The following is a 15,328-nucleotide window of genomic DNA, read 5'->3' on the forward strand; positions in this document are numbered from 1 at the left end:
GGGCTGCGCGCCCCGCACTTGTATTGCCTCCCAGAGGAGAGGCTGAAGATTTGCCGGGAGATAATAGAAATAAGAAAAATTATCAACAGAAGGAGTGATACCGGTGTATCCCTCCATGAAAGAGGTGAAGGAAGAAAGGTAAAAGATCGAGTTCCCCGGAAGATGGTGGGGCTGGAGTTCATAGAAGTTAAGGAAGCGCCGGAAGAAGTCCGATGCTGGAAGGCCAAAGCCGCGCTCAAAATGAGCGGCGAAGACCACATACTCACCCGGCTGAGGCTCGGGCTGGCGCTCCTTGCCGGGGATGCGGCACCAAACCTCCTCCGGTATCCTCCGGGAGCGGTAGAGCCAGTCTATCTCCGCCTGGGTCACGTCGGAGCCCATCCAGGCCCCGAGTGTGTAGGAGTCCAAATCTATGCCGGCGCCCTGACTCGATCTGCCGGCCTCTCCTTGGTTACCGGTAAGCTGAGCGGAGCTACCGGTACCAGCTTTGCTCTGGGCGAGATCCGCCTCGAGCCCGTCGGAAACTTGATCAATCGGAGTTTCTCCTCCGGAAGAAGCATTGGAGATCTCGGTATGGTGGCTGCTGGCACGGGATTCCGATTCGTACTCCCCGGAAGACATACTTGCCTAAAAGATTCAAAGATCTAGCTACAAACAGTTTTCCCCGGATCTAGCCTCTCGCGAAGATCTACGAGTAAGAGAAAAACAAGAAAAAAGAGGGGGTAAATACCCTACCGGCCCAAGAGCAATGCGATAAAAGGGGAGAGAAGTGCTTCGTTCGCAAGACTGACCCGAGGGCGGCGGAGGACGACGAAGACGACGGCCCGTCGGAGCTTGGCGGGCTAGCGGCTAAGGACGGCGGACAGAAAGGAGGAAGAGGAGATTGCCGTACGAGGCTCTGAGCAGGTGATGCGAAGCGGGTTGCGGTGAATCCCAGCGGAGCAGAGCCCGGAGGAGTTTCTTCGGAGGCTCGTCGGAGAGCAAAACTTCGGCGGCGAGCGACGGAGAAGAGGAGCGCAAAGGGCAGGGGCTCTGAGTGCTCGAGGAGTTCGGAATGCGAAGAAGAAGAAGACAGTGGGGAACCGTCGCGCCCTTAAATAGAGGAGGGGTTCGTGGGCCAGAAACCGCTGGGCCCCGGCGCTTCGCCTCGTGGGCTGCCACGTGGCGCGGAGTTACACGCATAAAAAATAAGATGCCACAGGGAGGCCACACGGATCCGGAACGGCGGTGAGGATCCGGTGTGGCACATTAAATGTGAGCGCAGAAGTCGAAGGGAAGTGACCCCTGGCACTGGCGCGACAGAAACAGTGCGCATGTCTCTGACAGGCATTGTTCCCAAGATATTCTCGACTTCGCCGAGGAGGTTTAATAACAAAGCTACCGGAAAAGATCGGTATGGAGAGATGGGTTCGGCAGAAATGCCGGAAGGTTTCGAGATAGCTTCCGGAAGGGTGATACGTTTCAAACGTATCTATAATTTCTTATGTTCCATGCTACTTTTATGATGATACTCACATGTTTTATACACACTTTATGTCATTATTATGCATTTTCCGGCACTAACCTATTGACGAGATGCCGAAGAGCCAGTTGTTGTTTTCTGCTGTTTTTGGTTTTAGAAATCCTACAAAGGAAATATTCTCGGAATTGGACGAAATCAACGCCCATGGTCTTATTTTTCCACGAAGCTTCCAGAAGACCGAAGGGATTACGAAGTGGGGTGACGAGGCGCCGCCACCATAGGGCCGCGCGGCCTGGGTGGGGCCTGCGCTGCCCTATGGTGTGGGGCCCCCGCGCCGCCTCCAACTCTGCCCTTCCGCCTACTTATAGCCTTCGTCGCGAAAACCCCAGTACCGAGAGCCACGATACGGAAAACCTTCCAGAGACGCCGCCGCCGCCAATCCCATCTCGGGGGATTCAGGAGATCGCCTCCGGCACCCTGCCGGAGAGGGGAATCATCTCCCGGAGGACTCTTCATCACCATGATCGCCTCCGGATTGATGTGTGAGTAGTTCACCCCTGGACTATGGGTCCATAGCAGTAGCTAGATGGTTGTCTTCTCCTCATTGTGCTATCATGTTAGATCTTGTGAGCTGCCTATCATGATCAAGATCATCTATTTGTAAGGCTACATGTTGTGTTTGTTGGGATCCGATTAATATGGAATACTATGTCAAGTTGATTATCAATCTATCATATATGTGTTGTTTATGTTCTTGCATGCTCTCCGTTGCTAGTAGAGGCTCCGGCCAAGTTGATACTTGTAACTCCAAGAGGCGGTATTTATGCTCGATAGTGGGTTCATGCCTCCATTGAATGCAGGACGAGTGACGGAAAGTTCTAAGGTTGTGGATGTGCTTGTTGCCACTAGGGATAAAACATCAATGCTTTGTCTAAGGATATTTGTGTTGATTACATTACGCACCATACTTAATGCAATTGTCTGTTGTTTGCAACTTCATACTGGAAGGGGTTCGGATGATAACCTGTAGGTGGACTTTTTAGGCATAGATGCATGCTGGATAGCGGTCTATGTACTTTGTCGTAATGCCCTGATTAAATCTCATAGTAGTCATCGTGATATATGTATGTGCATTGTTATTCCTTCTCTATTTGTCAATTTCCCAACTGTAATTTGTTCACCCAACATGCTATTTATCTTATGGGAGAGACACCACTAGTGAGCTGTGGACCCCGGTCCATTCTTTTACATCTGAAATACAATCTACTGCTATACTTGTTCTTTACTTGTTCTTCGCAAACAAACATCATCTTCCACACTATACATTTAATCCTTTGTTTACAGCAAGCCGGTGAGATTGACAACCTCACCTGTTACGTTGGGGCAAAGTACTTTGATTGTGTTGTGCGGGTTCCACGTTGGCGCCGGAATCCCCGGTGTTGCGCCGCACTACACTCCGCCGACAACAACCTTCACATGTTCCTTGACTCCTACTGGTTCGATAACCTTGGTTTCTTACTGAGGGAAAACTTGCTGTTGTACGCATCACACCTTCCTCTTGGGGTTCCCAACGGACGTGTGTCTTACACGCCACCAAGCACTTTTTCTGGCGCCGTTGCCGGGGAGATCAAGACACGCTGCAAGGGGAGTCTCCCACATCCAATCTCTTTACTTTGTTTTTGTCTTGCTTTACTTTACTCTATTTACTGCTTTGTTTGTTCTCTATATCAAAAATACAAAAAAAAAAGTTGCTAGATTTACTTTATTTACTGTCTTGTTTGCGTTCTCTATATTAAAAACACAAAAAAAATTAGTTACTTGCATTTACTTTATTTAGTTTGCTTTATTTACTACTGCTAAAATGGATACTCCTGAAAATACTAAGTTGTGTGACTTCACTAGCACAAATAATAATGATTTCCTATGCACACCTATTGCTCCACCTGCTACTACAGAATTTTTTGAAATTAAACCTGCTTTACTAAATCTTGTTATGAGAGAGCAATTTTACGGTGTTAGTTACGATGATCTTGCTGCCCATCTTAATAATTTTGTTGAACTTTGTGAAATGCAAAAGTATAAGGATGTAGATGGTGACATTATAAAATTAAAATTGTTTCCTTTCTCCTTAAGAGGAAGAGCTAAAGATTGGTTGCTATCTTTGCCTAAAAATAGTATTGATTCATGGACTAAATGTAAGGATGCTTTCATTGGAAGATATTATCCTCCCGCTAAAATTATATCTTTGAGAAGTAGCATAATGAATTTTAAGCAATTGTATAATGAACATGTTGCTCAAGCATGGGAGAGAATGAAATCTTTGGTGAAGAATTACCCTACCCAGGGACTAACTACTTGGATGATCATCCAAACCTTTTATGCAGGATTGAATTTTTCTTCGCGGAACCTATTGGATTCAGCTGCTGGAGGTACTTTTATGTCCATCACCTTAGGCGCGGCAACAAAGCTTCTTGATGATATGATGATCAATTACTCTGAATGGCACACGGGAAGAGCTCCACAAGGTAAGAAGGTAAATTCTGTTGTAGAAACCTCCTCCTTGAGTGATAAGATTGATGCTATTATGACTATGCTTGTGAATGGTAGATCTAATGTTGATCCTAATAATGTTCCTTTAGCTTCATTGGTTTCTCAAGAAGAACATGTTGATGTGAACTTCATTAAAAATACTAATTTCAACAACAATGCTTATAGGAATAATTCTGGTAACAACTATAGGTCATATCCTTCTAATAATGGTAATGGTTATGGTAATTCTTATGGTAATTCTTACAACAATAATGGGAGTGCACCCCCTGGTCTTGAAGCCATGCTTAAAGAATTTATTAGTACACAAACTGCTTTTAACAAATCTGTTGAAGAAAAGCTTGATAAAATTGATGTTCTTGCTTCTAAGGTTGATAGTCTTGCCTCTGATGTTGATCTTTTAAAATTGAAAGTTATGCCTAATGAAGATAAAGATATTAAGTCATTTTCTACAGCAAACGCCATCCAAGTTCGAATTAATGAAAATATTAGATTGATGGTTGAATTGCATGCTAGGTGGGAAAGAGAAGAAAACGAAAAACTTGCTAAAGAGAATAATGTAGCTAAAGTTTGGACTATTACCACCACTAGTAATGTTAATGCTTCACATGTTGCTACACCTCCCACTATCAATGATAAAATAATTGGTGTTGGCAATGTTTCTACTCCTAGTGCAAAGCGTGCAAAACTGCCTGAAACTGCTGAAATTGCTAAAACTGCTGAAATTGTTTGTGATAAAACTGCTGAAATTTTTCAAAATATTGGGGACAATGATTCCATTGCTATAGATCATAATGGTTTAGATTTTGATGATTGTCATATCTTTGAAGTTATAAAGTTCTTACAAAAACTTGCTAAAAGTCCCAATGCTAGTGCTATAAATTTGGCCTTTACAAAACATATTACAAATGCTCTCATAAAAGCTAGGGAGGAGAAACTAAAACTTGAAACTTCTATTCCTAGGAAGTTAGAAGATGGTTGGGAGCCCATCATTAAGATGAGGGTCAATGATTTTGATTGTAATGCTTTATGTGATCTTGGTGCAAGTATTTCTGTTATGCCTAAGAAAAACTATGATATGCTTGACTTGCCACCATTGAAAAATTGCTATTTGGATGTTAATCTTGCTGATAATGCTATAAACAAACCTTTGGGGAGGATTGATAATGTTCGCATTATGGTTAACAATAACCTTGTCCCCGTTGACTTTGTTGTCTTGGATATTGAATGCAATGCATCTTGTCCTATTATTTTGGGAAGACCTTTTCTTCGAACTGTTGGTGCTATTATTGATATGAAGGAATATTAAGTATCAATTTCCTCTCAAGAAAGGTATGGCACACTTCCCTAGAAAGAGATTGAAGTTACCCTATGATTCTATTATTAGAACAAATTATGATGTTGATGCTTCATCTCTCGACAATACCTCATTCACACTTTCTGCGCCTAGCTGAAAGGCGTTAAAGAAAAGCGCTTATGGGAGACAACCCATTATTTTACTTCTGCACTTTTGTTTTATATTTGAGTCTTGGAAGTTGTTACTACTGTAGCAACCTCTCCTTATCTTTATTTATTGCATTTTTGTGCCAAGTAAAGTCTTTGATAGTAGGGTTGATACTAGATTTGGATTACTGCGCAGAAACAGATTTCTTACTGTCACGAAATTGAGCAACCCCTTCTGTAGGTAATTTAAAAAAAACCGCCAATTTACGTGCGTGATCCTCAGATATGTACGCAACTTTCATTCAATTTGAGCATTTTCATCTAAGCAAGTTAAGTGCCCCAGAAAAATTCGTCTTTACGGACTGTTCTGTTTTGACAGATTCTGCCTTTTATTTCGCATTGCCTATTTTGCTATGTTTGATGGATTTCTTTGTTCCATTAACTTTCAGTAGCTTTGTGCAATGTCCAGAAGTGTTAAGAATGATTATGTCACCTCTGAATATGTGAATTTTCGATTATGCACTAACCCTCTAATGAGTTTGTTTTGAGTTTGGTGTGGAGGAAGTTTTCAAGGGTCAAGAGAGGAGGATGATACAATATGATCAAGAAGAGTGAAAAGTCTAAGCTTGGGGATGCCCCCGTGGTTCATCCCTGCATATTTTAAGAAGACTCAAGCATCTAAGCTTGGGGATGTCCAAGGCATCCCTTCTTCATCGACAACTTATCAGGTCACCTCTAGTGAAACTATATTTTTATTCCGTCACATCTTATGTGCTTTACTTTGAGCGTTTGTATGTTTTTATTTTTGTTTTTGTTTGAATAAAATCGGATCCTAGCATTCTTTGTTTGGGAGAGAGACACGCTCCGCTGTTGCGTATGAACACATATGTTCTTAGCTTTACTTTAAATGTTCATGGCGAAGGTTGAAACTGCTTCGTTCATCATTATTATGGTTGGAAACAGAAAATGCTTCATGTGGTAATTGGTATAATATCTTGAATAATTTGACACTTGGCAATTGTTGTGCTCATATAGATCCTTTTTAAGCTCTTGCATCATGTACTTTGCACCTATTAATGAAGAACTACATAGAGCTTGTTAAAATTTGGTTTGCATGATTGGTCTCTCTAGAGTCTAGATATTTTCTCGGTTAAGGTGTTTGAACAACAAGGAGACAGCGTAGAGTCTTATAATGCTTGCAATATGTTCTTATGTAAGTTTTGTCTGTACCGGTTTATACTTGAGTTTGCTTCAAACAACCTTGCTAGCCTAAGCCTTGTATTGAGAGGGATTACTTCTCGTGCGTCCAAATCCTTGAGCCAAAAACTATGCCATTTGTGTCCACCATACCTACCTACTACATGGTATTTCTCTGCCATTCCAAAGTAACTTACTTGAATGCTACCTTTAAAATTCTATTCTTTGTCTTTGCAATATATAGCTCATGGGAAAATAGCCTTAAAAACTATTGTGGTGAAGAATATGTAGCTTATGTATCTTATTTCTTATAAGTTGCTTGTTGAGGGGTAACCATGTTTCTGGGAACGCCACCAACTATTACACCTTTGTTGAATATCATGTGAGTTGCTATGCATGTTCGTCTTGTCTGAAGTAAGGGTGATTTATCATGATCAAACGGTTTGAGTATGCATATTGTTACAGAAGAACATTGGGCCGCTAACTAAAGCCATGATCCATGGTGGAAGTTTCAGTTTGGACAATCAATCCTCAATCTCTTATGAGAATATTATCTATTGTTGAATGCTTATGCATTAAAGAGGAGTCCATTATCTGTTGTCTATGTTGTCCCGGTATGGATGTCTAAGTTGAGAATAATCAAAAACGAGAAATCAAATGTGATCTTTCTCCTTAGACCTTTGTACGAGCGACATAGAGGTACCCCTTTGTGACACTTGGTTGAAACATATGTTATGCAATGATAATCCATGTAAATCCAAGCTAATTAGGACAAGGTGCGAGCACTATTGGTAATCTATGCATGAGGCTTGCAACTTATAAGATGTCTTATACATAACACATATGATTTATTACTACCGTTGACAAAATTGTTTCTATGTTTTCAAAATGAAAAGCTCTAGCACAAAAATAGTAATCCATGCTTCCCTCTGCGAAGGGCCTTTCTTCTACTTTATTGTTGAGTCAGTTTACCTACTTCTTTCTATCCTAGAAGCAAACACTTGTGTGAACTGTGTGCATTGATTCTTACATGTTTACCTGTTGCACATGTTATATTACTTTGTGTTGACAATTATCCATCAGATAAACATGTTGAAGTTGAAAGCAACTGCTGAAACTTATATCTTCCTTTGTGTTGCTTCAAAGCTTTCTACTAAGAATTTATTGCTTTATGAGTTGACTCTTATGCAAGTCTTATTGATGCTTGTCTTGAAAGTATTATTCATGAAAAGTCTTTGCTATATGATTGAGTTGTTTATTCATTGTCTTTACCATTGCTTCGAATCGCTGCATTCATTTCATATGGTTTACAATAGTATTGATCAAGATTATGATAGCATGTCACTTCAGAAATTATCCTTGTTATCGTTTACCTACTCGAGGGCGAGTAGGAACTAAGCTTGGGGATGCTTGATACGTCTCAAACGTATCTATAATTTCTTATGTTCCCTGCTACTTTTATGATGATACTCACATGTTTTATACTGTCATTATTATGCATTTTCCGGCACTAACCTATTGACGAGATGCCGAAGAGCCGATTGCTTGTTTTCGCTGTTTTTGGTTTCGAAATCCTACAAAGGAAATATTCTCGGAATTGGACGAAATCAACGCCCGTGGGTCTTATTTTTTCACGAAGCTTCCGGAAGACCGAAGGGATTACGAAGTGGGGCGACGAGGCGCCGCCACCATAGGGCCGCGCGGCCTGGGTGGGGCCCGCGCCGCCCTATAGTGTGGGGCCCCCGCGCCGCCTCCAACTCTGCGCTTCCGCCTACTTATAGCCTTCGTCGCGAAAACCCCAGTACCGAGAGCCACGATACGGAAAACCTTCCAGAGACGCCGCCGCCAATCCCATCTCGGGAGATTCATCACCATGATCGCCTCCGGATTGATGTGTGAGTAGTTCACCCCTGGACTATGGGTCCATAGCAGTAGCTAGATGGTTGTCTTCTCCTCATTGTGCTATCGTGTTAGATCTTGTGAGCTGCCTATCATGATCAAGATCATCTATTTGTAATGCTACATGTTGTGTTGGTTGGGATCCGATGAATATGGAATACTATGTCAAGTTGATTATCAATCTATCATATATGTGTTGTTAATGTTCTTGCATGCTCTCCGTTGCTAGTAGAGGCTCTGGCCAAGTTGATACTTGTAACTCCAAGAGGGAGTATTTATGCTCGATAGTGGGTTCATGCCTCCATTGAATCTGGGACAGTGACATAAAGTTCTAAGGTTGTGGATGTGTTGTTGCCACTAGGGATAAAACATCAATGCTTTGTCTAAGGATATTTGTGTTGATTACATTACGCACCATACTTAATGCAATTGTCTCGTTGTTTGCAACTTAATACTAGAAGGGGTTCGGATGATAACCCGAAGGTGGACTTTTTAGGCATAGATGCATGCTCGGATAGCGGTCTATGTACTTTGTCGTAATGCCCTGATTAAATCTCATAGTAGTCATCGTGATATATGTATGTGCATTGTTATGCCTTCTCGATTTGTCAATTTCCCAACTGTAATTTGTTCACCCAACATGCTATTTATCTTATGGGAGAGACACCATTAGTGAACTGTGGACCCCGGTCCATTCTTTTATATCTGAAATACAATCTACTGCAATACTTGTTCTTTACTGTTCTTCGCAAACAAACATCATCTTCCACACTATACATTTAATCCTTTGTTTACAAAGAAGCCGGTGAGATTGACAACCTCACCATTACGTTGGGGCAAAGTACTTTGATTGTGTTGTGCAAGTTCCAAGTTGGCGCCGGAATCCCCGGTGTTGCGCCGCACTACACTCCGCCACCAACAACCTTCACGTGTTCCTTGACTGCTACTGGTTCGATAACCTTGGTTTCTTACTGAGGGAAAACTTGCTGCTGTACGCATCACACCTTCCTCTTGGGGTTCCCAACGGACGTGTGTCTTACACGCCATCAAAGGGTTAAACCGGTACGTTAATAAGTGGGAACCTGGCATGGTCCGTCAGATAGGATCCGCCGGACTATACCAGCTTCGGGGACTAATGTCGGGGGGATGACCCCCGGTATGCCAAAGGCTTGGCAAACTAGCCTTGTCTAGGCAGTTGATGTACCGGTTTAGAGATTATACTGGATGACAAAGACCGTTACGTGGCTAAGTGAATCTATACTGGTATCCCGGGAGGGGTATACCGGAATGAGCAAAGAGGGTACCGGAGTACCGGTACAAGCTACATTGTAGCACGTCGGCAACCCGGTCAAAGATTATCTCAAGAGCTAGGGAACAAGGATGAGCGAAGCACTACAGCTTTAATCGAAACTCCGAGGCCAAAGCAGAAGATGACGTAAAAGGTACCGGAGGACATCAGCGTCCCTGATTAAAGACATACCGGCGTCACCGGCTGCCAAAGAGGCTTTGTAAAGTAGTTTGTCTAGTCAAAGATGCCATTAGGGTTTCTTCCCTTGTAAGCCACCCTCTCCCCTATATAAGGAGAGGGAGCACACCCTTGCGCGGGGATCTATCACACTCTCTGGAGACAGAAGGCAAGTTAGCAATAGAGATAGAGCTTGTACTATTCTTCTTCAACCTCTGGCCAAGGCCAAGTTCATCAATAGAGATACCGGTAATCCATCCGGAATTCACCCCTGTGTAACTAAAACCCTCCCCCAAATCCTCTAGCGCACATTCGGCCCCAACTCAAGCCATCCCATGGCATCTGCCTGTTCACCACGACGACAACTTCGGAGGCGGGCATGGCGATGTAGATGCCTCTGGCGATGATTGCCCCCTCCGGCAGGGTGCCGGGAAGAGCTTCAGAACCCCCCGAGATGGGTTCTGCGATGGCGGCCGCGACGGAACTTTTCGTGGATGGAGGCTCGGGTATCCAGGGTTTTCCCGAGAAGATGTATAAATAGGCGGAGGATTTAGGTCGGTGGGGTGCCTGGGGGGCCACACCATGCCTTGGCGCGGGCCCAGGCTTGGCCGCGCCAAGGGCAGGTGTGGCCGCCCTGTGGCGCCTCTTCGACCTCCCTCTGGACTTTGTCTTCATTTCGGTAAAATATTGACTTCGGCTTTTGTTTCGTCCAATTTCAAGAATATTTCATGTACAACTTTTCTGAAATATAAAAAGAGCTGAAAACAGGTAACTGGCACTGTGGCATCTAGTTAATAGGTTAGTGTCAGAAATCATGTAAAAGTGCAACGAAGTATGAGCAAAACATATATGAATTGGTGTAAAACAAGCACGGAGCATCAAAAGTTATAGATACGTTTGAGACGTATCAAGCATCCCCAAGCTTAACTCTTGCTCGTCCTCGAGTAGATAAGTGATAAAAAAAATAACTTTTGAGGTGACATGAATCCAACACAATCTTGATCAAGCATGTAAAGCATTCTGAGCTGGGATCTAAGTACTCTAAACATAGCCATGATAGATATGATTCAATAGAAGTTAGCAGCTATGTTATATCATGAAGAATAACTCAAACAAAGGATCATGAATTATAGTGCATTGAAAGCAACTTTTTGTTTATGAGAATAGAGTAAACGTAACAAAGTGGTACTCAACATGTCCTTTATAGAGTAGCAAAGCATAAATGCTAGGACACCTTTAAAGTTCAGAGTGTGACTAGATACAAGTAACTTAAAAATAAACAATAGTCAAAATCATGAATCAATCAATAATAATTTTGGGACTATGCACATTGCACTAAGAATGACAACTATGCTATCTTAATTGGTGCATAAGTAGAAGATGAAGACTCAACATAAAAGTAAAAGAGAGACTCTTTGCATAGTATGATAGATAAACAAGTTTTATAAACCTTCCAAAAAGTATGGTACTTATTAGCTTTGAGCTCTCATTGCCCCTATCATAAGCATCTTGAATGGTTAAAGTTAATGGAAGTCAAAAATGAGTTATATGCTTGCAAATCACAAGTTGAAAATCCCATGCCCCTTTAATGCGAGTACCTAAACCTCATGCTACTCAAGTTAGGTCCCAAATAAGTTCTTGTCATTGTAAGTATACATGTATCATTGAGAACCGCCAACGGGGTACCTCTTGCCCGATGATATGGAGGTACTCTTGTAAGAGCAATCACATGCCAAAATGACAAGACAAACAGACAATGAGCATCTCAGCAATTTTTTATTAGCAATTTTTTATTTACTATGAGTATAGCTTTTTATTGCAAATGCTTCATACAATGCTCACCATGGTTTAGTTGTAAATTTCCACCATGAATGATGCATGGCTTAGATTAGCAGACCAGGCGCTGCTATAACTCATATACAAACTCCATGGACTTACAAGTTTTCATTTTATTTCGCACCGCTAGGCATCAATAAACAAAAAAACATGACATCAACTAAATATGAGTGCAATGTCGAAAGTGTTCCCCATGAAATCATGGTTATACTGACTACCAACTCGCAATTTTCAAACATATAAACTTCATAGGATAGGCACAATGATCAAGTTTATTAAGTGCATGAAATTAAATGTGCCAGCGAGTTCGTGAGAGCTTTTCTGACTAATTTTATCATGCCAAAATTTAATTTGGAAGATAAATAAAAACATGATGAATTACTTGGAATAGAAATAATGCTACTAGGTTAGATATGGTGGACATAATTGGCAAACTTTGTTTCATGGTGGTTGGATGCACGAGTAGAGATCATACTCAGCACAGGCGAAGGCTAGCAAAAGACTAGGAGCGACCAACTAAGAGAGCAATAATGGCCATAGTCATGCATAGCGAAAAAACATAATCAAAAAGAGCCCGAGCCATGTGGGAGCCAGCGAGGCCTGGCGGCGTTCCACTTCGGAGGACCTCGCAGTAGGAACGGCGAGAAACCTCCTCCTCCTCCTCGTCGGTGTAGTCGGCCCACCTCCGAGATTGGGAGGAGATAGACGGGGATACCATGGCGAAGAGCTGGCCACCGGGAAGCAGGGCTCGTCGGCGTCAACGGCGGCGCGGAAGGGTGGTGGGTGCTCTAGGCTAGGGTTTCATCGGTTTTGTCCCCCATATTGCATCCCTAGCAATATTCTCATCATTCAAAAGAAGGGCATAATGGACTGTAGGAACAAAGAAACAAAGACAACTCCTACGTAGGCTACATATAATCGTATTTTTCTTAAAATTTTGCACATGCAATGTTTATTTCAGTTTTTTCCTAAAACTCTGAAATACAACTATGTACATTTCTTGAAACTCGGGTGCGGGAGAAAAAAAACTAGGACGACTCAGCTGGGGGTCGAACCCAGAATCTCTGGTTTCGTAGAGTCCTCTTCCCAATATTATGCCAACGCATAGGCTTACCTCAGGGTCCTCAAACGCACACGGCTTCCTTTTGCATCTGATCCTCGTAGCCCCTCTGGTTCCTCTTCTTGTCCCTCAGCCCCATCTAGCCCCCATGAGCCCACCGACGGATCCAGCATTCCAGCCAACTCCAGATCTTCCTCCCTCTCGAAGCCCCTATAAACATATGTAGATTGCAGGTTTGTCCTGACAATCAAAGGTAACAAGCATCAGATTAGTAAAAACCCAAAAATGCTAGCAGTAGTTCATTCAATAACATCAGAGATCAAATTAAGTTAAGCTGGTCAATTTCAGAGAACATACTTTGTCGTAAATGCAATGGCAGATTACACCTTCAGTTCAAGTGAACCACGTACCTACAACAGGAGAATTTTATAATAGAAAATTCTAGTTATCCAAACATAGTAAAACACAATCAAGTACAAAGGCATATAACAACATTTGATTTATATGTAAACATGGATTCGCCCGTTGCTACGGGGTGGATTATAACACCGGCGCCACCTGTATCTCCCACGATGGCTAGCGCCCTCACGGCCTTAGGTGATGACCTTATCTCGGCCACTACCCTGGTGTGAGTCGTCTACAACTACTGGATTGATGCTCTGCCTTGAGAGATGTGAGTGGATACATTAGATTTGAGTCCTGCCACTCCCATGAGGCCGCACCTAGCGCTGAGTTCCATGGCTCGCTCTTCCTGGATCGCTCGGAGAAGCCCCGCTAGCGACAAGGTGCTCTAGGATCTTGGCGACCACACTGTCCCAGACCATAGTGCTGGTCACCTTGCATTTGTGAGCATGACATTTGTCGTCCATGTCCTTCATAAGGGTTCCTTGTGACCTCCACGACAGACTCGTTGAGTTGTTGATCCACTCCCCTTGCTTCCTCCGCATTCCTGCGGAAATTTTGAATCTTGAGAATCATAGGGGTCGTAATATTTTGGCAATGCATACGTGTTGTAAGCAAAGCACATTTTGTGCTTACTGAACTCTATCCGGTTGATATGCTAAAGACAGTAGCATTTTCCTTCTCTTTTATCTTTGATTTGACTTCAGTTTACTCTTCTGCATCCTTTTCCAATGAAAGAAATATATTATGAAGACAGACAATTTAGGATGTTACAAAGCAACATAGTTAAGATGTCAGAGAAATATAAGCACAACATTTGGACAATTTGCATAACTTGAAGAAAATGAAATGATGGAGGGACAAATACCTGAGTTGATGATCGGCAGATCAGACATTCCAAAATATTCCAGTGCATATTTAAGCAAAGAGTAGCAACAGAAATAGTCCAATGACCTGATTCAACGATCTCAAAGGAATCATACATATACCCACAATTGGATATTATGATATCAGAAGGAATAGCACACCAGATCGAATCGCAAACATCTTGGAGCTGAGCAAAAAAGTGTGGAGCAGGGGAAGTACCAGTACCAGCCTTCTCCAACATGTGTACATGTAAAACAGCCTGCAGCATCGTTCCATGAGTTAGCAATCAGTCAGTATCTTCAAAGTGGAGGTGCATCTTCTGAAAATACACCAACCAGTTTCTAGAGCTAGACTCGCACCAGAGGTCAGTGGAAGGCGTTGCCACTACAGCCGACGACAGATTAACAGAAGAACGATGGCTCTTGTAGGAATCAGTTGAACCACCGCAAACCATTCGCGTCCGGCGCAAACAGTCGTGCCGACCATGGGCAGCCTCCCCGGCTAAGCAGTACGGAGAGCAACCGGGTGGCGGAGACGGCGCCAGACGACGCGCCTCCACGCTCGTCCACCTCCGCGCTCGCCCATCGGGGCGGCGACCCTGTCAGGTCAGAGGGGCACGACCGCGGACGGGCGAGATCTTGGGGGCAGAGGTAGATCGGCGGCGGATGGTCCCGTTCCTCCATCTGGATGAGTGGGGCGGCGTCGCTCGCCGGATATCGATGGGTGCTTTTTTTCTTTTGGAGAATTGGTGTTTCGGAGGGAGATGGCCACGAGCCCACGACCTACCAGCAGTCGCGCCACCATCGATCTCCTGCACTGCATCTCTTTCCCGTTCCACACATCACCCTCGGCGGCGCTCCTCCTTATGCCTTTCTCGTCCGTGCACCCCTCGCTCCTGTACCTCGTCCTTGAGTCCTTCCCCGCGCCTCTCCCCGTCTCCCTATTCATCTTCGCCTCCGGCGTCCCACTCGCATCCATCAACGGCTCCGCGCCCGGTCTCTGGCTCGTTGCCTCCTTCCATTACCTCACCCTCAGAACTGGGCGTCCGGTATCCCCAGTGGCGGCGGGAGTAGCAGCAGCGCGGGGAGCACACGCCGGTGGTAAGAAGAATCTGCGGCGGCCGCGAAAGCTGTGCCAGCGGCGAGAAATC

General features: G+C 43.7%; 1 protein-coding gene across 6 annotated transcripts; it reads right to left on the reverse strand.

The window, feature by feature from the left end:
- Window positions 1–13,018: 13,018 nt before the first annotated feature.
- LOC124653662 lies at window positions 13,019–14,583 on the reverse strand. Of its 6 annotated transcripts, XR_006987991.1 has the most exons (6): window positions 14,538–14,555; window positions 14,340–14,437; window positions 14,180–14,265; window positions 13,948–14,034; window positions 13,267–13,858; window positions 13,019–13,149 (listed from the first exon to the last, which is right to left on the reverse strand). XR_006987991.1 is itself a non-coding variant. In XM_047192729.1 (4 exons), the coding sequence occupies exons 2-4, from the start codon at window positions 14,417–14,419 to the stop codon at window positions 13,632–13,634; spliced, it is 393 nt and encodes a 130-aa protein (XP_047048685.1). In that variant the 5' UTR covers window positions 14,420–14,437; window positions 14,538–14,583; the 3' UTR covers window positions 13,341–13,631. The 6 variants fall into 6 exon arrangements, 1 of the variants encoding a protein (XP_047048685.1); XR_006987990.1 differs by lacking the exon at window positions 13,948–14,034 and having other exon boundaries at window positions 14,398–14,437; window positions 14,538–14,583; XR_006987989.1 differs by having other exon boundaries at window positions 13,948–14,027; window positions 14,180–14,437; window positions 14,538–14,583.
- Between the last annotated feature and the right edge of the window lie 745 nt (window positions 14,584–15,328).

Source organism: Lolium rigidum, chromosome 5 (genome assembly GCF_022539505.1).
Source record: "Lolium rigidum isolate FL_2022 chromosome 5, APGP_CSIRO_Lrig_0.1, whole genome shotgun sequence".
Classification (NCBI taxonomy): Eukaryota; Viridiplantae; Streptophyta; class Magnoliopsida; order Poales; family Poaceae; genus Lolium; species Lolium rigidum.